The sequence below is a fragment of the Anoplopoma fimbria genome, chromosome 17 (assembly GCF_027596085.1).
Source record: "Anoplopoma fimbria isolate UVic2021 breed Golden Eagle Sablefish chromosome 17, Afim_UVic_2022, whole genome shotgun sequence".
NCBI classification, from domain to species: domain Eukaryota; kingdom Metazoa; phylum Chordata; class Actinopteri; order Perciformes; family Anoplopomatidae; genus Anoplopoma; species Anoplopoma fimbria.
Genome location: NC_072465.1, coordinates 17,435,759 through 17,458,119, shown reverse-complemented (window position 1 = coordinate 17,458,119; position 22,361 = coordinate 17,435,759). Strand labels below are relative to the sequence as shown.

Here is a 22,361-nt window from a genome sequence, read left to right as displayed (position 1 = left end):
ATGATTCCTCTGAGCCGCTACCTGGCATTAATGTGTGTATTGAGTATCTGGACTATAGCTGCAGGCTGTGGTGATGGACAGGATGAGGTGAATGGGCGCTGCTGTGACCTCTGTCACCCAGGTAAAACAAACACATAATTCATCTTTAAAATAAGCTTGAATGTGTCTATATAAATCTGTGAAACTTTCTCATCTAAGTGTGTGAATGTAATCCTACGTTCTTGAGCGTGACTGATTTAATTTGTTTCTGATTTTCAAGGTACATATATGAAGGGTTTTTGCTCAGAGAAGCCATCTGTCTGTATTCCCTGTGAAGAGGGCCACTTCTCGGACAAATATAACATGTTTGACAGATGTCATGAATGTCGGTCATGCCAACAAGGTAAGACTGTAATTAATGGTATATATTGCTCTTGCTCTATGTGGATTTCTAGAAACAAAAGTTTATGTAGCTAATGCATTTAACTAAAGACAAATCACTGTTGTCACCTAAAAGTCCTGTGGTTTGCTTTCTCATCCATCTACAGATTATGCTAAGAAATGCACAACGACCACAGATGCAATCTGCTCGTGCCGCTCTGGTTTCTTGTGCTCCAACAATGCCTGTTCAAAGTGTGAGGAAAACAAATGCGTCACAGGGGAGAAACCGAACAGGACAGGTGAGAGTGTACTTTTGTTTCTTTTTCTAGAACAATTAATATGTTGTGGTTTTTAAATGAATTGCTGCTGGCACAAAAGCTGGTTTGACAATGTCAATATAATTGTTTTTTGGGGGTGTCATGTCAGGGGGTCTCAAGGTGTGCAAATGGGTTAACCAGCCATTTATAATTATGTAGGTTGGATTAATGCACTCAGTCTACTTTTTACACTTAATAAATGTATTTCAAGACCACATCATTTATAATTGATATATATAAAAAAATGTTTGAGTATTCATGAAATAAATTTAAATCTCCTAATCTCTCAATTCACACACACAATTGGGGAGGTTTTTCCAAGTTGCTGTGACATCTGTCATTCAAAGTGTTAATGTGGCCCTTTCGTACTTCAAGTGAGTAAAAGGAGAGCAAACTAACAGTGTCAGGAAGGATAGTGTCAAGAAGTTTGCCACCGTGTTTGCCACATGAAATCTGAGGAAATGCAAGCAGAACTGACTGGCGTGTTTTCGTTCTTTGATCAGACGTCAAACTCAAAGATGACCTTTTTGATAAGGGGAAGACAGAACATGGCCTACTTAACCCAAAGACAATGCTAACGTCCTATGCTGAAATGGTATAATGTTTACCATGTACACCATCTTAGTTTAGCATGTTAGCATGCTAACATTTGCTATCCAAAACTTAACACAAAGTACAGCTGAAGCTGATGGGAATGTCTTTAGTTTTCAAATAATTCCCAAAGAAATACAAATGTAATCCTCACGGTGGCGATAGAGAAAATATCAAGCAGACATTAGATTTCAGTAATTTGGACCAAATTTGGAAAAGTATTGCACAAAAAAGGAAGATTACTTTTTCATTGAACAATGTTAATGGATTAACCTTTGTGTCTGTCTGTCTGTCTGTCTGTCTTTGCAGACAGTCGTGGGGTTAACAGGTTGATAAAGTATTCATATACGTGTGAGCCTCAGCCTTCATGCCCTGATAACTCATATTTTGATGTGAAAGCGGATGTCTGCAGTAGGTGGAAGCAAAATAAATGTTTTTTCTATACTGTTACACAAATACAAAACTACAATATTGCTGAGTTGAAATAACCAAAATTTATGATTCACCAGAGACGCACAGAGAAGGAATAGACTCCATTCATCTGATCCTTGGCATCGGCTTTGTTTTGCTTTCTCTCACCCTCCTTATGTTTCTATCTCTTGCCTGTATAAAGAACTTCAGGAAGCACAAAGCATGTAAGTGGGCCTTAAAGGGAATACATATATATATATATATACAATGAACATTATGAACAGATTTTCATACAAACAAAGTTTTTCAGAAGGATCTAATATATATATTCCCTTCCTTTAAAAAGCAAATCACATTTCATATTTTTTTTCTCCATTATTTACTATTTTAAATACAAAAATGTATGAAAATAATATGTTGGAGATATTGGTTATGGTTGGAGATATTGGTTATGGATATTGATATTGGATAGAACAAAAGAAACACTAAAGTAAGCTGATGAGATAAGCTGCCTCAGATATGAAGCCGGATGGGAGGTTTTTTTTAAGTTAACTCTGGTTTTTGGGGTTTTATTTCTCAGATGTTTTTGTAGTTTTTGTGATATTATGTTGGAGTTAATGTATACATTATTTGAGGGACATCAATGGTGAAAAATAACTTATATTTTAATTAAATCATAAAATCACAGACGAGATGAAACTGGAAATTCATAGACCAAAACTGAGAGGGGGGTCAAGAGTATAGGAGATTGGTACAATCGGTATATGATTATGACATGACTTCGGCTACTGATTTCAAGATATTTGTTTGTATTTATTCTCTAATCCAGATAATACTCCTATGGAAGTCTTAGCAGTCCCCACCAAAGCCAGTGACTTTCACCTGTCAAAGGAGGAATGTGGGTTTGAGCTCATCGTTCAGGATGAATCCAAGAACAGCAACAGTTTTGGCCCCCTGCATCTGGAAGAAGTCGGCACTTGTTGATAACAGGTGTAAGAAGACATGATTAGTCTGTTTACTATCATGATATTGATGTAATGATATAAAGCATCTCGCTTGCTATCAGCACACATTTAAATATAGAGAAACCTGTTAAGGGCAGAGATGCAAACTTGAAAGGTCCCTGGTTTGATCTCCAGCGGAAAGTAAAAGACCAGCTTTGGTCTGACTAACATATGAAGGTTTAATGAGGAACGTTTGAAACCATGGTCGAACATATGTTAAGTCCTACATTCAGGGTTTTGGATGAGAATTGTTATTTTGCCCTATTTGGTTTTAAATATGGGGCGGCTGTGGCATAGTGGAGAGCAAGGTAGTTCTCCAATCAGAGGGTCGGTGGTTCGATACCCGGCTTCGGCAGTTGATGTGTCCTTGGGCAAGACACTTAACCCCAAGTTGCTCCCGAAGGCTTGCCATCGGTGTGGACTGGATGTTACATGAATGTTAGTTAGAGTCTGATGGTGGCACCTTGCATGGTAGCCTGTCATCAGTGTGTGAATGGGTGAATGATATGTAATATACTACTGATTGTAAGTCGCTTTGGATAAAAGCGTCTGCTAAATGACTGTAATGTAATGTAAATAATGATAAACCAAAATGCTTATGGTTATACTTTACGTTTATTTTAAGACACATTGCTTAAAAAGTGACTGATGGTCTAATGTAAATGTTGCAAAACACATGCATTGAAGCAATGTATTATACAGGTATATTCTACTGTTAATTGAATTAACCAAATAATCCATAGTTTTAAAAAACAGTTCCATCTATGAAGAAGTTCTTCCAACCGCACCAAAAACAAACAAACCAACAAACATTTGGGACCATACACACCAAAGGATAGCACATATTGGTAGCCCTTTAGTTTGTTGAAACAAATTATTGGCATGACAGAATTGCAAGAATTATTTATGTGTGGGTGCTGTATTGTGAATCCCCCCCCCTTATGTTTGTCTGTTTGTTTTGTTACAATATATGTATTCATGCTGGGACAGCAGCATATGAAAGGTGTGACCGTATGTCTATTTTTCTCTTTTGACATGTCAGTTCAAGAAAGTAAAAAAAAAAAAAAAGGTGGATCCTGGTATAATAATCATTAAATCAAATATTTATTAATAAAAAAATAAATCCCAATAGTCTTTATGGGAAGTGTTCTCTCGTATGTAATTCCCACATGCTCCAGCGGGGGCGCTGTCGGACGCGTTTCTGCAGCCTGATCATATGACAGCTGCATGCGTCCCACTTCCCTTCTTCGCTGGGAAAAAACGCCACATCTGACAGGGAGGAAGACACGGACACAACCACAGGGGAGCGTGAACACCGACCTCAAGATGCTGGCACTAATCAACCGGATGCTGGACTGGTTCAAGTCTCTGTTTTGGAAGGAGGAGATGGAGCTGACGCTGGTCGGCCTCCAGTATTCAGGAAAAACAACATTTGTAAACGTGATCGCTGTAAGTCTCCGGCTGCTAGCTCCCTTGCTCGGGGTAGTGCTAATACTATTAGCTCTAATAATGGGATAAGAGTTAAGCTAACGTGGTGTTTCCCAAACTGTCTGTTTTATAGGACCAACAACGATGTAAAGTTGCTCTGTAGGGACAGCAGCATCCATAAAAACACTCCTGAAACTCAGTCATTTGTTGGACGTGTGTCAACAAGTCAGCTGAGCTAACTAGTTTGCTGCTCTCGTCTATGTTTGTCTATGTTGTGGTAGTTAAGCATGCTAAACCCAAACGCACCATACACATATTTGCTTTGTGTTATTTTTACTAGATTGTGGGATCATTATACACTTATGCACTATACACAGAGTTCAAAGTTGAGGAGGATAACATAAAACCATGTTGACAATAACAACACCTGATCACACCACACAGGCCTAGTCGTGCAGAAGTTACAGGTGTCCTGAACAAGTCTGAAACTGACAGCCACTCCAAAAATAATCAAATTATACTTAAGCAAGTTACAAAGAGGTCAAACTGGAGCTGAATCATTTACTTTTTTTGTGGCATATTTACAAAACATATCTATGCCTCAGTTATTGTTGGTGTTGATGCAAAAATGCAGGTGTCCAGTGACATAAAACAATTAAATGTAGCATATAACATAAACAGAAATTAATGCTTTCCATCTGACATGACTCATACTGCAGCAGCTTTATATACAAAGAGTGATAAAGTTACACACGCAGATTGTATCTTTTTGCTTTTGGAGAGTTTTTTTTTCATTTTTTTTTTTTCAGAAAAGCCATTTCTCTTGTGCAACGTTATGCAACTTTGAGATTTCTCAAAACTGGCGGTTTTCTGGTGGAGCAATTTTTTCATTAGCTAATCAGCAGACAGCCACTGAGTTTTTAACAGCATATTGTAAAATGTAAGGTTAAGTTTCATGTTTGGAGTTGTTCATCAGTTGGCCTTTTACTCCGTCAGCTCTCTGATGACCAATCAGGTTTTTCTTCAGTCTATGGTGGTCTGTCCTGCATCGTTGAGTTATTTTAATCTGTGCGCTTTCAGTACTTTCACAAAGTATACAAAGTTTTTAAAAGTATTTTCAACTGGATTGACAGGGTTTTAAGATTTGGTTCAATTTGATATGTATCTAAAAAAATAGAGCTGAGGCAATGAATCGATTAATTGTTTGGTCAATTGATGTGTTTAATATCTTTATATACTAAATATATTTATGTTATGAATTGTTGGTTGGACAAAACTAGCTATTTGAAGGTGTCACCTGGGCTTGAGAAAACAGACTTTTTCAGAACTTTAAAAATATTTAAAAGAAGAAACAATTGGTAGATTAATCAGTAATGGACATTGTTGTTAAAGAAAGACAGAATTCCAATGAAAATACCAACAGTACAATCTGCTTAGGAACTGGTGTCACTTTTAGCAGTGAAGCTCTTACTACTAATGTTGATGTAAGTGTTGAAAGCAAAACACCAGTGTATATTTTAGAGAAGATGTTGTTTCAACAGAAAAGTTCACAGTTTGTTAAATTGGATTTCGGTACACTCTTGGCGTCAGGTAACAGGACAGTTGCCTGAGAAGGAAGTTGGGTAACTCAACGTAACTCTGATGCTTCCTTCTCACGACGAATACATGGAGAGAAAAAAAATGCTCCACCAGTCCGCGACACAAGAGAGTTCATGAATGGTTGTTGCGGGGGTGGATCCTCCATCCCAGTCATAAGACTCCTGCACTCACTTCCACTTAGCTTCATCAGCTGACTCCAGCAGGTCATGTGCTGTGAAGTGTGGGTAGAGCAGACAGTGCATGATCGCGGGTTTACAAAGGCGGGCTGGGAGAAGGAATAGGAACAGCTTGTGAGTTATGACGTTAAAGGGTAAATGCCACTGATTCTGTATGCCAAAGTTGATTTTTCTTCCCACTTCTGTTTGCAATAATTAGCGCTCACAAAAGCCAGAATATGTGGAGTCATAGTGTTTGGTTTGTTTGTCATTTTGGTGAAAAAATATTTAAGCCTATTCAGTTTGTAGTTTTAGTTACAACATTTTCGCTTTTCACAAATACCAGTCCCTGCCTTTTCACACAATTGGATATAGTAAACTAGGTTTTTAGTCATATATTGCAGTATTTATTTTTTGTAGTCCATTTGAAACTTAAATAATGTATAGTGAGCAGTATTGGATGACAAGCTACTAAAAGCATGTGAAACTTTAAAAGTGCAAGAGATCCAAAGCAGCGTGGAATAATTATATTACTTATCAAATTACACTCAGCTGCACATATGACTCCTACAGTTTCCTTGTGTCCTTTATATTTAGTATGGATGTATGATACAGTTGAGTGATCAATTAAACTGTTCTCCTTCCTCCTATGTTCCTCGTAGAACATACCTGATTATGTAGTATGGCTATTTTAAAATGTGTGAAGTAGAATATACTGTGGGACTAGTTAATTCATTGTGTACATATGCATCATGCCTATCCCACCCCACATATGCTCTCTGCAGGGAACTAATACAGTTTTATAAGAAATAACTTAAACTTGTGTGTCTCCTTTCAGTCTGGGCATTTCAGTGAAGACATGATCCCAACAGTCGGGTTCAATATGAGGAAGGTCACTAAAGGAAACGTCACCATCAAGGTATTTTAATCCTTCTGCTGTTATCACAGTGTAACTGTAGTAAATGAAATGAAACCAGCACACTGGTTTTACAAGGACGCAATAACTATTGATGATGTGCCGTTCATTTTGTACATGTAGATCTGGGATATAGGAGGGCAGCCGAGGTTCAGGAGCATGTGGGAGCGATACTGTCGGGGAGTTAATTCAATCGTGTGAGAATCACAGTTTTGATTTTCAAGTTTGTCTGAAAAATAAATGAGAAGAAATGTATTCTGCACGTACTGTTAATGTATGTAAAACACATCTAACTAATCATTTCGTTGTTGCTCATTTTTAGGTACATGGTTGACGCAGCAGATCGGGAAAAAGTGGAGGCATCTAGAAATGAGCTTCATAATTTATTAGACAAACCTCAGTTGCAAGGAATTCCTGTAAGTGTGATTTCTGCTCCAGTAATGCTAAACTATGTGTGGGTTCTGCAAATGATTACTTGCTGCAGTCGCAGATTTCAATGGAAATTCTTTTTTCAATTTTAGGTTTTGGTACTCGGTAACAAAAGGGATCTCCCCAGTGCTCTAGATGAAAAGCAGCTCATTGAGAAAATGTAAGTATGAAAGATGGTTATCCTTATTGTATTCAAATTCATTACAGCTGAGTGCCAATTTCTGACGTTTTTTTTGTGCAGCAGTGAACAGTAGATTCTTAATGTCATGAAAATGGCCCTATTTATTCTTGTTTGGAGGTTTACTGGAGGAATAATTTGGGATTCATATAAATATTATTATTTTAAACTATGTATGTCTATACACATTGAAATTTCTTCTTATATCTGTATTTTTTTAAAAATTCCATATCAGTTGAACCACCTACATGCTAAAGATTAATAATAAATACAAAATTAGACCCTTTTCTTGTTTCATTCCTATTTCGTTATATGCAGCTGTGTCAAGTTGTAGTTTACTGAAAGGAACTGGCTCCCTCTGCTGTCAGGTTGGAAACATTTGTGCTCATAAACTGTGGCCCATAAGCTGCAGATGAGTGAGGTTGATGATCAGCCTGTGTGCATACTTCACATATTTATTTTTCACGCACCTTCTTTTCCCTTCAAAGGAATCTGGCAGCTATTCAGGACAGAGAGATTTGCTGCTACTCAATTTCCTGTAAAGAGAAAGACAACATTGGTGAGTTGCAATTAATGACTCAAAGGGCTCTGTTAAGGAAACTAAACCTGATATTAAGTTGGTTAATATATTAATAACGCAACAATTTACACAGCATTTTTTCAATGTAATTAATAATTTCTTTGATTCATTGATTGTTTAAGAACATCAGGTTTCATTGTGAACATACACCCTTTTGTTTCATGCAGTTTAAGTGAGGGAGAATCATTATGGCAAGCACTAAATAAGATTATGATTCTATTTTAATGGAGTTCTGTGTAGCTGTTTTCCAAAATTGTATGCAATCATATCTTGTGTTTCTAGTGAGTTAGAAATGCCTGAATTATAAACCGATCCTCAGACTGACCCAGCATGTTTTCTTTGATTGCAGACATCACACTTCAGTGGCTCATCCAGCACTCAAAATCTAGACGGAGCTGAAAATAAAGTTGTTTTTCCAGCCATGTTATTATCATGCCCCCGGCCCCAACTCACACTTAAACTCACATGCTGCTCTGCTCTGCTTGTGACACACATGTATTTTCCCCCTTTTCACCTTCATTCTTTCACACACCCTGAGAATGCACTAAAGATGTGACTCTGATACCAAATTTAAGAAACGTTCTTGGCATTATTCGTCCTGTAAAGCTGTTCTTTAACTTGGAGCGGAACCTAATTTTGGTCTACCATTTAGGCATTACCTGGGTTGATCATACCCAGTGTTTTTTAGAACACTAAATAGGTATTCAACAACGCCCTCTTGAAGGAGGGTTGATACAGGCCTCACAACGAGAAATGTTATTCACACAGTCAGCTAGTGTGGTTTTTACTGATGGTGAGATGTGTGTGTATGGATATATGATTATATTTAAAGTCTGAATGTACTAAAGTTATGTGGTGCATATTAGCCTCTGTTTGTAGGTAGCCTCAGTGGAATGATGTTTGTGCTGCCTCAAAGCTGAGAGAGTGGCAGAATTCAAAGTGCCTTGTGCAATGTCTCTCACTCTGAAGCGAAGCAGCATGCAAGGTGTGCCTACCTGGGAATAGTAAAAAATAATAATACAATAAACACCACTTCAGTATATTCAAATAATAAAAAGGCATGCTTTTTATTTAAGACATTTTCCTGTTATTTGTACACCAACTTTTATACATTATTTTGTTTTGTTTTGTTTTGAACCGTCTCTCTGGTCAGTTTTATAGAGTCAAATACACAATTTGACTCTAAAACAACATTGTAAAAAGAAGCACCATTGCTTAGGTCGAGGTTGGTTAGAGCCATGCAGTTTGATATGATGGCTGAGAGCTCATGTATATATAGTATATATGTGTATGCTTTTATGTATGTATGTATGTATGTATATATATATATATATATATATATATATATATATGAGGTAATATATGCATTGGCAGGTGCTTAGTACCGATATACCGGTATATTTATGTGCAAGTGAAGTTTTCAATATTGGCCTCGGCTGCTCATCATCTATCTAAACCTCACTATTTCGCTTTTAAGCTCCGTGCCCCTGAACGTCCCACTCTTGTGTCTGTTTTCTATTGGCTCAGAAGTTCAGTTGCGACACGTCAGGACTGCCACGAAACGCAACCAGGAGATTGACAGCTCCTCGGCCAATCGCAGGACGAGCTCGCTTCATTGTGTTGCGTGACGACACAAAGAAACAGCCAATCACAGCTCAGGATCAGGGAGGGGCTGGACTGTTGACAGGAAGCGTGCGGAGAGGAATCACCACAGCCTCTCTCTGTCTGTGTGTGTGTGATTGTAGTTTAGCCGGACAAACAGAGGAGATCACAGTCGTTCATACCTCGGATGTGTGTGGACGTAAATTATGCGTTTTAAGAACGAGCCGGGGCAAATATGCAATGGAGGTCACTCGTAGTTGGTCTGGTCGTACTGAGGCTGTCCCTCAGCTGTGTGCTGTGGCTAGCTTTCGGACTCGGACCCAACGTTAGCCTGGGCTTCAACTTCCCACTTAGTTTCAGTTTGCAGAAATTAGACCAGTTATTCAGGGACGAAAAGGCGACCGACCAGAGCGGCAACTCGTGGTCTCAGCGGATCCACGGCCGCAGACATGAAGAGGAGGCGACCACCTGTACGAAGGTGGGAGAGGAGTCACCCAAGAGGTCCTACCTGAGCTTCTTCGACAGCAACAAGGACGAGTACGCCCGGAAATACAGCTCCTTCCCGGACACACTGAAGGCAAAAATGAAGGACATGGCCAAAGAAATGTTTTATTTCGGGTATGACAATTACATGAAATATGCCTTTCCCGAGGACGAACTGAACCCCATTGACTGTGAAGGGAGGGGACCAGACGTGCATAACCCGTGAGTCATTCAAAGCTGTCCTGACTGTCTGCACCGGCAGGTTAATGTCTTCTTCAATACAAGTGTATTCATTGGTGTGCTGCTGTTATAAGTGGTGGTGGTGGTGGTGGTGGAGCTATCAGGCACCTGTTTGCAGGACAGACAGTCTGTTGCATCCTTACTGTCCTCTGCAGACTTTGATATATGCATGTGCTTTATTATCATATTAGCCTGTAACAGCTCTCAGTGCTGCCTGCTGCTGCTCAGTAATGAACAGGTTATGTTTCAGACACCTTTTTGCATTGGACAGTGCAATAAACTGGGGTCCCCAAAAAGGTCGTGGAGGGGTTTCTGTCACATTTAAGGAGCTGTTTAATGTCTTCATCACTGTTGTTCATTTGAGTTTAGGATTAGACCTTTTGAAAATAGGGAATCTTATGAAGATAAAGGAAAAAATTACACAAGGGCTACAACTTTATTTTATCATCAAGTAATCTGCTTCATTTTTTTTTTATCAGATCATTGATTGGTCCATTAAATGCCCATCACATTCACCAGAGCCCTTTAGGTTGAATCTTCAAGTTGCTTGTTTGGTACAAACAAAAGTCCAACACCTAATCCGTTTGTTATCACAAAAGTCTAAGGAAACCAGCAAAAAAATTGACAAGCTGGAAATAGTAAAAATGTGGCTTTTTTGCTAAAGAAACGACTTCAACGACTTTAATGATTACTATACTAGCCAAATCATTTTGGATTCATTCCATGTTGATTAGCTACTTGGGTAATCAAGTTTTCTCAAGCTCTTTAAAACATCACACTCAACTAATGACAAAAAGGGAAGAAGGAAATCCAGAAAGCACAAGATGTTTTTTGCATACCCAAATACCCAGTTATTATGTTTGCTCAGGGGAATATATTTTTTCAGTGTTAAATGTACACCTGAAACATCTGTGCATCTGTTATATCCCTGTGCTTAACACTGAAACAGAGAGACTAGATTTACACTGAAATAGCCAATCTAAAGTTTCACTCCCCACACCGTTATCTAAGACTTTCAGAGTCAACGGTTTGCATTCAAAGTGAAACTCATGCAATCATTTCATGTGTAATGGAGTGTGAAAAAAAAGACAACCAAGGTTAAAAAAAGCTAATGTTTTACATTCCCCAATTCCAGCTTCTCAATTGAAAGGATTTCCTGCTTTACAGTTATTATTAAATACATTTCATATATTTTGGTTTTGGACAGTTGGTCAAAACCAAAATATATGTTTTTATAAATCAAATGATCAAATAATAGAGAAAATAATCGTAAAATTAACCGATAATGGATATATTTATTAGTTGCCGTAAGCCTGTACTCATAATAATGATGTAATGAGGGAGAATAACCACCCTTCGTCTTCAGATCAACTTTGGTGATTGTTTTAATATTCTAAAATGTTGTGTGATGTCAGACTATTGAAGAAGGAAACCCTATGGCAACAGGAAATGCAAATTATAATCCACATGTTTTACTTAACCTGGTATGTGCCTGTTATTGCACTTGCATCTAAACAGTACACTTTGTTGTTGGATTTAAAGGATTCTCTCTATTGTGATCTCTAAATTCATTCTCCCTTCTTTTGCAATGACACCACTGAGTCTGTTTCACTGCTTTCATATCAGGTCAAACATCAACATAAACGACGTCTTGGGGAACTACTCCCTTACCCTGATTGACACCTTAGACACCCTACTAGTAAGTTATTCTGTGTCTGTATGTCATACAATGTCCTGAAAGGCAGCAGAGTTCTTCTTTCTCATGGCTCTTATAAAGACAAAGTTGGGAAATACAGAAATAGAATCTGTGCAGGATTGATTATATATGATTAGTATTAGTTTTGGCATTTAGCAATATATATATATATAATAAACTTTAAATAACAGGTTGTAAAGCAGTTTAATCAATTTTATGAGAGTGAGTTTTTCCCCCCATGGTCTGAACATCACCTGTTTTGCACCATATTCGGTGTCACAACGTCACAGTGGTTAGCACTTCATGTGTTGTAAGTTGTGTGTTTCCTGCCACAGTCAAAACTTTTCTAGGACATGGAGTCAGGTGGAGCCAATAGTCCGTGATGTCTCTTAAGGCACCAACATCATTTCTATACATAAACATGTTGCAGTTTCATAAACATGCACGAGACTCTTTTATGAAGTTGTAACAGAATGTCTTAAATATTTAACCGGAGCTTCTTCCCAATAGTTGAATAGAATTTTGAGCAAAATACCTATCAGCCATTCCGTAGTTATGCGACCAGATGAACTTGTTGCTGCACTATAATGAGGTCACATAACGTTGGTTTTCCTCTACAGGTGCTCGGAAATGTGACAGAGTTCCAGAAGGCTGTCAAGCTGGTTATAGATACTGTATCTTTTGACAAGGACTCAACGGTGCAGGTGTTTGAGGCAAACATCAGGTACAAATGTTTCTACTATCATTCAGCGTCATACACAAGAAAAAAATGCCAGGCTTGCTGTAGAGAAAAATCTTTAAAGCAAAAACATTCTCATAATATTGATTGTGATCACGACATTTATTGCTTCTGTAGCCACTTAATTGGACTTTTGAATTACTTCAGAAATAATTTGTAATGCCTTCCAATCTTTTTCTCAGAACCTGTTACTCTGTGGAACCCCAGTGAAATATTCCCTTTTTTTTCTCCGAAGGATCCTGGGAAGCCTTATCTCATCTCACATCCTGCTGACGGACCCGAAACATCCATTTGGCGAGGTCGGCTTTGATGGTTACGATAATGAGCTGCTTCACTTGGCTCATGACTTGGCTGTCCGCTTACTGCCGGCCTTTGAGAACACCAGCACAGGCATTCCTTACCCCAGGGTGAGTGGGACTGTTGTTGTGAAGTTACATGACCTTCCTGGAAACCTTTACTGTAACGATTGAAATGTAACTCAGCATCTTTATTGATTTGTATCTAAAATCCAGGTGAACCTGAAGACTGGAGTTCCTCCTGATAGCATCAATGAGACTTGTACGGCAGGAGCTGGGTCCCTGCTGGTGGAGTTTGGGATTTTGAGCCGCTTGATTGGAGATTCGACATTTGAGTGGGTGGCAAGGCGAGCTGTCAGAGCTCTGTGGAACCTGAGGAGCAAAGAAACCGGTCTGTTAGGTGAGTAACGCTGTGTAGTTACATAAAAAGAGTTTTTCCCTCCTTTTCCCTTTATTTTTTATTTGCTTTCTTGTTGTATTTTATTAAAGCTACTGCTCAGCATGGTTAAGTCTACAACATGTAGATATGATGCCAACAATTATCATAGAATCTAATGCATTTTCTGTTATTCTTTAGGGAATGTAGTTAATATCCAAACAGGCCAGTGGGTTGGCAAGCAGAGCGGTCTGGGAGCCGGTATGGACTCCTTCTATGAGTATTTGCTCAAATCGTACATCCTGTTTGGTGAGAAAGAGGACCACAGGATGTTCCAAGCTGCCTATGAGAGCATTCAGAACCACATGAGGAGAGGGTGAGTCCCACACTGAAAGAATGTGACACAGAGAGTATTTGGGTGACAGTGGGTGTGACTGGGAGCTTCACATGAGAGTGCACCTGAGATGATAAATTATCTCAGCTATGCAAATTGAAAAAGAATGTGATGGTGTCTAGTATTGTTTGTCTAACTGGTAAGCTGAATTCTGAAGAAACTTAACAGGTTCTTTGGCCTCAGTAAACACTAATAAATAGCCCTTGAGCAAGGGACACAACCTGTAGTATCTTAGTTCAGCTGGTCAGTGGCAAACAGAAAAAGAAGTAGGTGCACTGTGGTTGCTTCTGCATGAAAAAAATAATAAAATAAAAAGAAGAGATTTGGATGTTGATGATGAAAAAGCAAACATACTCACCTAAGTTTTGTATCATAATGTGAACCCTCTTCTGCCTCTTGTGTTTTTCCAGGAGAGAGTCATGTAATGAGGGAGAAGGTGACCCACCTCTTTATGTTAATGTGAACATGTTCAGTGGTGAAATAATGAACACTTGGATCGACTCACTTCAGGCCTTCTTTCCTGGGCTGCAGGTTAGATTACACACATGACCGGTTGTATAAACAAGTTTCAAACGCATTGTTGCGTTCAACTAAAGTAATGTGTTGCCGCTCTGTGCACTAGGTGCTGAATGGTGATGTCGATAATGCAATTTGCCTGCACGCCTTCTACTATGCCATCTGGAAGCGCTTTGGGGCTTTGCCAGAGAGATACAACTGGCAGCTGCAGGCTCCTGATGTGCTCTTCTACCCTTTGAGACCAGAGCTGGTGGAGTCGACCTATCTGCTATACCAGGTACTGACCTGTTGTAACACAGCACTGGTGGTGGTGGCTTGTTATCTTTTATACAAGAGTTATTTTCCTTCTCTTCCCACAGGCGACCAAAAATCCTTTCTATTTGCATGTTGGAATGGATATTCTTCAGAGCATTGAGAAAAATACCAAAGTCAGGTGTGGAATATATTTCTAATTGCTATATATGTGTAATATATATCAATATATCAGTTTTATATATATATACACACACACACCTTTTCTGGGAATTTTACAATGCTTTGATAATATAAAACTGAGCCTAGCTTTTCATTTGCAGATGTGGGTACGCCACTCTCCACCATGTCGTGGACAAATCCAAAGAGGATCGCATGGAGAGCTTCTTCCTCAGTGAGACATGCAAATACCTTTACCTGGTGAGTAACAGCCTGAGCATATCAGAGATAGAGATATGTGAAATTTGATTCAGATATGTTGTAAAGTTTTGATAGTTGTAATAAAAGCTATTGCAATTGACGAAGTGGTATCTTTTCCTGGATTTAAGGTCTGAAGTCGAGAGATCTGGTACAGATCTGGTACAATTTCTCAAACTACACCGTTCTAGTTGAGCAAATGTCCATTTATACGACATAATATTGTGTTTATAGATTCATTATCGGCCTAATTTATAGATGAATTCATTAGTTGTTTTTTTTTAGAAAATGTCAACAAAATGTTGTTAGAAAATGTTTTTTTCCCCCAGAGTTAAAGGCAGCATCCTCAAATTACTGTAAAAAATAAATCTCTCTCTTGCCGTGCAGCTGTTTGATGAGGACAACCCACTTCACAAATCCGACAACAAGTACATCTTCACTACAGAGGGCCATGTTGTGCCTATAGACAAGCGCTTCAGGGAGAAACAATGGAACGACTTGTTTCCCTGTGAAGAGGCAGTGCTGGCAGACCGAAAGCCAAACAACCGGCCACCACCAAGCAACAGCAGCAATGTAAGGCCACGCCCAACAACCGTTTGTTTTTTTCAGTCTCATATATAACTCATGTTGTGATTAAAAAAAGAATAATAATTTAAAAATACTTTTCAAGGAGCAATAAAGGACATTCAGAGCATTAATGTAGCAGAAAAAACTATTAGCAATGTAAAGATAATGTGGAGTAATGTCTATCTGAGACTGAAGTCACTCTTCCTCTGTTTGTGTTGTTATATGAGCTTCTCCTTGCTCTATGTATGTATGTATGCGCTTTTAGTGCACGTGAGCGTGCCCCACTGCTTAACTCATGGCCACCTTGCTGCACTGCTCACATATGGCGGTTACAGCCGATTACCCCACCAACAGTGTCATCCCAAGAGCGTAGTACCGCCCTCGCGGCCCCCCCTCAGGTAAACACTGTTGGCTCTGTAAGCCATTTGCCTTAATTTGCCTAGTTTGTAATATCAGCATTGTTGGCACCGTTAGCTAGGCGTCGCCATGTTGAGAGCTGTTGAGAGGCAAACAAAATGCTCCCAATCTGGTATTATGCACCCATCATATACATTCTGTCTTACTTTTCTCTCTAACAGTGCAACAGGATCCCAGAGGAGCGACGGTACACTCTACCATTGAAGAGCGTCTACATGAGGCAGATCGATCACATGGTGGGACTTTTCTGAGTAGGAGGATGCATGAACAGGCCTTCAGTACATCCCCGCACCACCCTCGGGTGCGGATGCAGTGGGGTTAAAAAGGATCCACTTTTGGTCAAAATCCTCGTCCCATCTGTGCCACTGCTTCAGATCCAGACAGGAAACTGACACTAAAGCAAACCTGAGAAAGCAGCTTGATCACTTGCTGTATTACGTAAAGGTCTGTGTAAAGGTCTGTGTAGGTTTTTTGTTCTTTGGTGGGCGAGCATGTGGTCAACAAAGGTGAAAAAAAATTGTTCTGGAAAATGAGGAGTCATGCTTCGTTACCGTTTGCCTGGTGACGAATCGAGATTGTGCAAGTGGATTTTAAAAATGACCGGTGTGTTTTTGTCTGTTTAGGTGTTGGTTCAGGTATGAGTGTGTGTACTCTCTCTCTCTGTGTGTGTGTGTGTGTGTGTGTGTGTGTGTGTGTGTGTGTGTGTGTGTGTGTGTGTGTGTGTGTGTGTGTGTGTGTGTGTGTGTGTGTGTGTGTGTGTGTGTGTGTGTGTGTGTGTGTGTGTGTGTGTGTGTGTGTGCGTGCATATTTGTTATTACAGCTGAGCTGTGAATCATAATGTGTTACTGGGAACAGTGCCATCTAGCCACACATGTACAATGTATAGCCTATAAAAAAACAATATTTCTCTTGATTAGTGCCTCTTTGCAGTTGATTCAATTGACTATATCAGTGCTTCGAAATAAGGGCTGCACATTAACAAATACTGACAGTGAGAAAAAGGCTCAGGATGGCTCGCTGTTTTAAAGTGCCTTCAATTTTTCTTGATCTTTCTGGATGCGAAACAGCGCATATTATTTCTGGGTAACATTGTATGTTTTGAGGCCATTGTCGATATTGCACAATAGATGTGATTCCATGTGTATGAACTGTTTTACACTGATTATGACATTAAGCTCATTTATTTTTTTCTAACAAGACGAAACAAGCCATAAAATGTATTTTTTAATGTCAATGAGCAAAAAAGGTGTTTGTTTTCTGTCAGATGTATTCATACACAGACTCTCCTGCATAGTTTTAATCTTGTTTAGAGCAGATTGAAGTTTCCATTTGCTGTTTCTTTGTTTCTCTGTCACATAATTGCACATCATCATACCCATTAATTGCCATGTGGTGAGAACTCAGGGTTAAAAGGAAAAATTAAAATCAATGAATGCTTTCATAAAAAATACTTTCTCGAAATGTTGTTGCCTACAATGTCTTAGGATTGTCTTAGGTATTTAGATTGCAAATCTTCCAACTTGGTTATCTGAGATCAACGAATAACCGCACTGAACTGAAGTACAGTTGTACTGTGAATATTCATTATTGTTCCAAACAAACAGAAATCTTGTGTGATGTCTCCTCAACTGTGATGTTTGATTTGTGTACAGCTCTACTGAGGTATCTGTTCTGGGCTGGTTCATATTTTACCAAACATCCTGAGTGTCTGTAAAGCTCAGCAGAGCTTCAGGCGGCATGGCTCGATTACATCACAGCATCGGCATCTTCTTTGGCTTCAGGAGACAGCTGTTCATATTCTCAAGTGTTGTCAAAACTGCTCCAGGCCACAGGAATGATATCTCTGAGTTTTAGATTGGCCGACATACCCTCAATCACTTTGTCTCAGATTATCTTCAAAGAAATAGTGTGACATTTTGGGAATTAAGCTTGCTAAGCGTAACTTGCTGAGAGCTAGATGAAAAGGTCACAGCCACTTTGTACCATTTTTGGGACCCGTTTCACAAATGTAAATGTGTTAGAATGGCTTGCACACAGATCACATAATGATTTAATTTCACAAATGTGTGTTCCAGAAATTGCAGATATATGCAACTCGTGCAGGACTCTGTGATGCTCATGCGCTTGTCAGCAGTTTGTTGTTAGTTTTGTTTAGTAAAACACAAAAATGAATTGGAAAGGAATTGATCTCTGGGCCCCTGTATGTTAATCCACCCTCAGCAACTGGTTAGGTGAACTGGAAAACAGGAAACGGGGAAAGGGCTCTCAGGCTATTAAAAAAAAAAAAAGAACAAGAACGTGGTAATCAGTGAGCTTCTAAGATGCTAGTAGGCAGATTTGGTTGGACAGAGCCAGGCTAGGTATTTACCTCTGTTTCCAGTGTTTGTGCTAAGCTAAGCAACAGCTGTAAAGAGATGGTGGCTGTAGCTTGAAATTTACCTCACAGACATGAAGTATCAACCTTCTCACATGACGTTGGGCAAGAAAAGGAAATACGTGTATTTTCCAAAATGTCAAATTATGTCTGTCTGAAATTAAAGTTAAAGGGTGTTGACTTCTAAACATTAGTGGTTTCATAATGCTGAAAAAAAGAATCTGAAATATTAAATAACAAATTATGAACAAGACATTGCTGTGTGGTTTTTTTATTGGTGAAAAATGGGAAAGTAGTCAGTTTTCTACAGAAGCTTTAATAGGTTTAGTCAAGGTTTACAAATATTTCTTTCTGTACAGGATAGTTGGCTCAAATGCCTGTAGATTCAAATAAACATGTTGATGTTAAAGTTCATGTATCACTCTACAGTGTTGCAGATCGACATGGTATCACCACCCTTCATGAACTGTCTAATAGAAAACAGTTTAATTATTTACACTGGCCCCTTTCAACTATTGCAAAAAGTTTCATTTTCTAAATCTAAAAAAATCAATTTCTTATCTGTTTGAATTTTGTTTCAAATTGTGCTGCAGAGTTTCTGTACATCAAAGCCGTTTCTAGTGACAAGTTCTTTTAAAATCTCTAACAGGCTGAAGTGCGTCTGCAGGTGGGGAGACCCTGTTGTTGCTTTTTGGCTGTATACTGACCGGTTACTTGAGCAAATATGCATTAGCCTGACATCTACTCACATAAGTACATGCGAGTAGAAATCATTATATGCTGACAGAAGCTTTTAATGTCTTAACTACATATTGCATAGCCCTCCAAAAGATGAGCTCAAGAGACTCATGAGAGAAGTTAGCTTGACTAAAAATCAACTCATCTGAAATCTGCACAGGATTTTCTGACTGAAGAGCTGTCTTCTGGTCTCATCTGACCGAAGTATTTGGTCAAAGCTACAACTTGGTTTAGAACACAACAAATGTTTTGTATTTTTTCGCATTCGCTGGTTTGAGGATGACGGTTTGAGGGGAGTTTTCATCTTCGTTCCTCAGTTTGAATTGAGAGGGGATTTGTGGAATGTGACAGGGCTACAACATCACCCTGTAAAATAAAAAGAAAGAAAGCTTTATCCGCTGGTCCAAAAGTTTGAATCTGAATCATCATTACAATACGATGCAAACTTTACTCACCTTCGTTGGGTTTCTCAGCATGGCTCTTAGAAGAGACCACAATCTTTCAAGTTTTCTTTGATGATGATATCGGTAACGGCGTCAAACACAAACTTGACGTTCTCTGTGTCTGTGGCACAGGTCATGTGAGAGTAGATTTCTTTGATGTCTTTGCGCAGGTTCAGGTCCAAGAACTGCATTTTAATGTAGACACCAGCATCCTCATAAGTATTGGGGCCTTTGCGAAAAGATATCGAGATGAAGAGGCACATTAAAACAGTTTAGCACTTTTTAAAGTCTTCAAATGTGCTGAAAATGATGGGGTTGATGAACCTCACCATCGTATTCTGGGAAGCACATGCTGAGATGAGCCTTCTTGATCTTCTCAACGAACACATCTTTCTTGTTGAGGAAGAGTACAATGGAGGTGGCGGCAAAGTAGCGGTGGTTGCAGATACTGTTGAACAAGTGCAGACTCTCGTGCATTCGATTCTGAAAGAAAGGATTAGTTTTTTTTATTAGGGGAGAACCTTTCAAATTAACCAGCTGCTCAAAAAGGAAAGACACAGATAGTGTATAATACTATTATCATACCACTTCATCATCCTCCACCAGCACCATGTCGAAGGCGCTCAAAGCAGCAATGAAGATGATACAGGTCACACCTTCAAAACAATGGATCCACTTCTTCCTCTCTGACCTCTGGCCACCCACATCAAACATTCTGCACGGAAAAAGAAGCCAACATTTAATCTTGCAAGCCAGAGCAGTGGCAGCACCGACGATGAGTTATTGGTGCCATCCACTTGAGAAATCCTGATCTGATTCACCTGAAATGGAGATCTTTGAAGGAAAACGTTGTCTCGATGATACCAGTGGTCTTCACTCTTGATCGCAGCACATCCTGCTCAGTGGGCACGTAGCCCGGTTGGACCAGTCGCTCCAAGTCGTTCAGGTAGCTGAGGGGAAATTAAATTAATTCAATTGTAAACAAAAATGGGATCATTTTAAATCTCAGCTTGTTTGATTTCTTACTATCCGGCGGAGTCGTTGAGTTGGTACTCTGAGGCCCTGTCAAAGCACGCCTGTATGCCAGAGTCCTTCCACAGGCGCAAAATGATTTCCGACAACTCTTTAGGCATGAAGCCTTCCTCAATAGTGTCTGCAAGATGCATGAGTTTCCTGGCATCATCCTGCAGGGCAGATGTAAGAGGACAGGGGCACATACAGTGAACATTTAGTAGTCTGCTACAAACCTGAAATCAAAACACATTGAAGTCTTTCTTACCTGCTGATCAGCATGGCCAAAGTTAATATTTAGTGTGGTCATGGCCTTCACAATGGCCATCATGGACTGCAGGGTGTTGCTGTAGATGATGACAATGAACTCCAAGCATTCTTCAAGTGAGTAACCATCTTTGTGGATAATTCTGATGGGGAAAATACAGCATTAGTATGTGATTTGTTGTCGGTTGGACAGGAAAGGAGACACTGCTTTGTTGCAAAAGTTAAATATCTTACTTCATCTGTTTGACAATAGTGCTTTTGCCTGATTCTCCAGCACCTATATGAAAGTAGAAAAAGCATTTAATGTCGTTATTTGCAATAAATAAAACATCTATGCTTTTATTCCAAACTACATTTCAAAATGGTGATAATTTATACGAATAACAATGAAATATGACTTTATCTTAACCATGGTTTTGGTGCTTTTATTTATGTTGTGTGTTTCATTTATGATACTAACTGCAGGTAATGTATTAAAGGATCCCAACAGGTCATCATACTGCTTACTTCAGGTCTAATCTTGTTCAAAGCTGTTGTCAGGTGGAACTTTCCCTGCCCCTGACCTACATTGTCATGGGGAGATGATTAAGCTGAGTGTGAAACAATATCTGTAACAATAATATGCCGACTGCATGATATTAAGATATTTTGGTGTAAACACGTTTTGGTCCTTAAATAAAAAAGAAAAACCTAACCTAATTAAGAGAACATTCTAATTTCCCCCCTCGATCGACTATCTATTCAGGTTATTGTGATTTAATGCTACAGCCACAGGCACTGAATGTGTTGGGCAGTAGAGTATCTGTGTCCTTCAGGGTTAAGCCCTTTGTGTTGGAGGACCTGTTGTTTAAGGATTACCAAGGGATTGAGTTGAGTGATTATTAAAGTGTCTAATTCAATGACACAGGTTGTTAAGCCTTTACTTTACTAAAACAAGCTGTTTGTTTTCATCACCGTTAATATACACAAACAGGCTTTTTAAACCATACAATTAAGTACATTTTAAAGGTTGTTCAGATTAATATGGTACATCCATAACAAATTTACATCTATGTTCTGTCTATGTTGCTTATTTAGAAATGAAGTGTAAAATGATTAAACCAAGATTTTACAAGAGACGAAGTAATGCACCAACTACAATTATGTATCATAGACTGGACTTAAGGTAAATAAGCTCCACCACGGGGCCTTATGAGGCCCTTAAATATGTGTCACCAAGGGGGTTACCAAAGTTTCCTGTTGTTGTATCCAACTTGACCATCTTTACCTAGAAGCAGCAGCTTGACGGTTCTGGCATCGATGTCGGCATCCTCTTTCAGCTTCTTCTCCAGCTCTCTGGAGTGTTTCTCCTCGGCGCTCGCTCCAGCCCCCATCCTACTCTTCCCGGCTTGGGCCCCTCTGCTCAAAAGCTAAGTGTAAGAAAAAAAAATGGAAGTAGGTCCTAGCTGATCACCTCCTTTCTGACCGGTGCCGTCAACTGCGCTGCAGCAAACACTGGAGAGTGTTTGAGTATTTTCCTGTCTTAGGAGAGGATTTTGGGCATCCTCTGCCCACCTGACTGAGGA

At 39.2% G+C, this 22,361-nt stretch overlaps 4 protein-coding genes across 4 annotated transcripts; 3 read left to right on the top strand and 1 right to left on the bottom strand.

Annotated features, from left to right (window-relative positions):
* LOC129106326 (tumor necrosis factor receptor superfamily member 5-like) lies at nucleotides 1–2,663 on the top strand. The gene is made up of 6 exons (XM_054617711.1): nucleotides 1–121; nucleotides 260–382; nucleotides 528–659; nucleotides 1,578–1,679; nucleotides 1,778–1,903; nucleotides 2,509–2,663. The coding sequence occupies exons 1-6, from the start codon at nucleotides 1–3 to the stop codon at nucleotides 2,661–2,663; spliced, it is 759 nt and encodes a 252-aa protein (XP_054473686.1).
* A 1,241-nt stretch (nucleotides 2,664–3,904) lies between these two features.
* Nucleotides 3,905–9,029, top strand: arl8ba (ADP-ribosylation factor-like 8Ba). Its single transcript, XM_054616896.1, has 7 exons — nucleotides 3,905–4,132; nucleotides 6,704–6,784; nucleotides 6,905–6,978; nucleotides 7,104–7,197; nucleotides 7,303–7,370; nucleotides 7,877–7,947; nucleotides 8,318–9,029. Exons 1-7 carry the CDS (start codon nucleotides 3,911–3,913, stop codon nucleotides 8,365–8,367), a joined length of 660 nt encoding a protein of 219 aa, XP_054472871.1. The 5' UTR covers nucleotides 3,905–3,910; the 3' UTR covers nucleotides 8,368–9,029.
* A 629-nt stretch (nucleotides 9,030–9,658) lies between these two features.
* edem1 (ER degradation enhancer, mannosidase alpha-like 1) lies at nucleotides 9,659–18,260 on the top strand. The gene is made up of 12 exons (XM_054617480.1): nucleotides 9,659–10,275; nucleotides 11,920–11,992; nucleotides 12,610–12,713; nucleotides 12,964–13,135; nucleotides 13,241–13,424; nucleotides 13,602–13,776; nucleotides 14,205–14,325; nucleotides 14,417–14,587; nucleotides 14,670–14,743; nucleotides 14,886–14,982; nucleotides 15,367–15,552; nucleotides 16,125–18,260. Exons 1-12 carry the CDS (start codon nucleotides 9,806–9,808, stop codon nucleotides 16,212–16,214), a joined length of 1,917 nt encoding a protein of 638 aa, XP_054473455.1. The 5' UTR covers nucleotides 9,659–9,805; the 3' UTR covers nucleotides 16,215–18,260.
* Nucleotides 18,261–19,556: 1,296 nt separating this feature from the next.
* gnat1 (guanine nucleotide binding protein (G protein), alpha transducing activity polypeptide 1) lies at nucleotides 19,557–22,169 on the bottom strand. The gene is made up of 8 exons (XM_054617785.1): nucleotides 22,064–22,169; nucleotides 21,031–21,073; nucleotides 20,798–20,939; nucleotides 20,545–20,702; nucleotides 20,340–20,468; nucleotides 20,104–20,233; nucleotides 19,848–20,001; nucleotides 19,557–19,747 (listed from the first exon to the last, which is right to left on the bottom strand). Exons 1-8 carry the CDS (start codon nucleotides 22,167–22,169, stop codon nucleotides 19,557–19,559), a joined length of 1,053 nt encoding a protein of 350 aa, XP_054473760.1.
* Between the last annotated feature and the right edge of the window lie 192 nt (nucleotides 22,170–22,361).

Excerpts from the sequence above, each read along its gene's own strand:
- LOC129106326 (XM_054617711.1), top strand. The coding sequence starts at position 1 with ATGATTCCTCTGAGCCGCTACCTGGCATTAATGTGTGTATTGAGTATC. Across the intron at positions 122-259 it reads CTGTGACCTCTGTCACCCAG|GTACATATATGAAGGGTTTT; the intron begins GTAAAACAAACA and ends CTGATTTTCAAG. Across the intron at positions 383-527 it reads ATGTCGGTCATGCCAACAAG|ATTATGCTAAGAAATGCACA; the intron begins GTAAGACTGTAA and ends ATCCATCTACAG.
- arl8ba (XM_054616896.1), top strand. The coding sequence starts at position 3,911 with ATGCGTCCCACTTCCCTTCTTCGCTGGGAAAAAACGCCACATCTGACA. Across the intron at positions 4,133-6,703 it reads CATTTGTAAACGTGATCGCT|TCTGGGCATTTCAGTGAAGA; the intron begins GTAAGTCTCCGG and ends GTCTCCTTTCAG. Across the intron at positions 7,371-7,876 it reads AAGCAGCTCATTGAGAAAAT|GAATCTGGCAGCTATTCAGG; the intron begins GTAAGTATGAAA and ends TTCCCTTCAAAG.
- edem1 (XM_054617480.1), top strand. The coding sequence starts at position 9,806 with ATGCAATGGAGGTCACTCGTAGTTGGTCTGGTCGTACTGAGGCTGTCC. Across the intron at positions 13,136-13,240 it reads CAGGCATTCCTTACCCCAGG|GTGAACCTGAAGACTGGAGT; the intron begins GTGAGTGGGACT and ends TCTAAAATCCAG. Across the intron at positions 15,553-16,124 it reads CACCAAGCAACAGCAGCAAT|TGCAACAGGATCCCAGAGGA; the intron begins GTAAGGCCACGC and ends TCTCTCTAACAG.
- gnat1 (XM_054617785.1), bottom strand. The coding sequence starts at position 22,169 with ATGGGGGCTGGAGCGAGCGCCGAGGAGAAACACTCCAGAGAGCTGGAG. Across the intron at positions 20,940-21,030 it reads ACTATTGTCAAACAGATGAA|AATTATCCACAAAGATGGTT; the intron begins GTAAGATATTTA and ends TTTCCCCATCAG. Across the intron at positions 19,748-19,847 it reads GTGCTTCCCAGAATACGATG|GCCCCAATACTTATGAGGAT; the intron begins GTGAGGTTCATC and ends CTTTTCGCAAAG.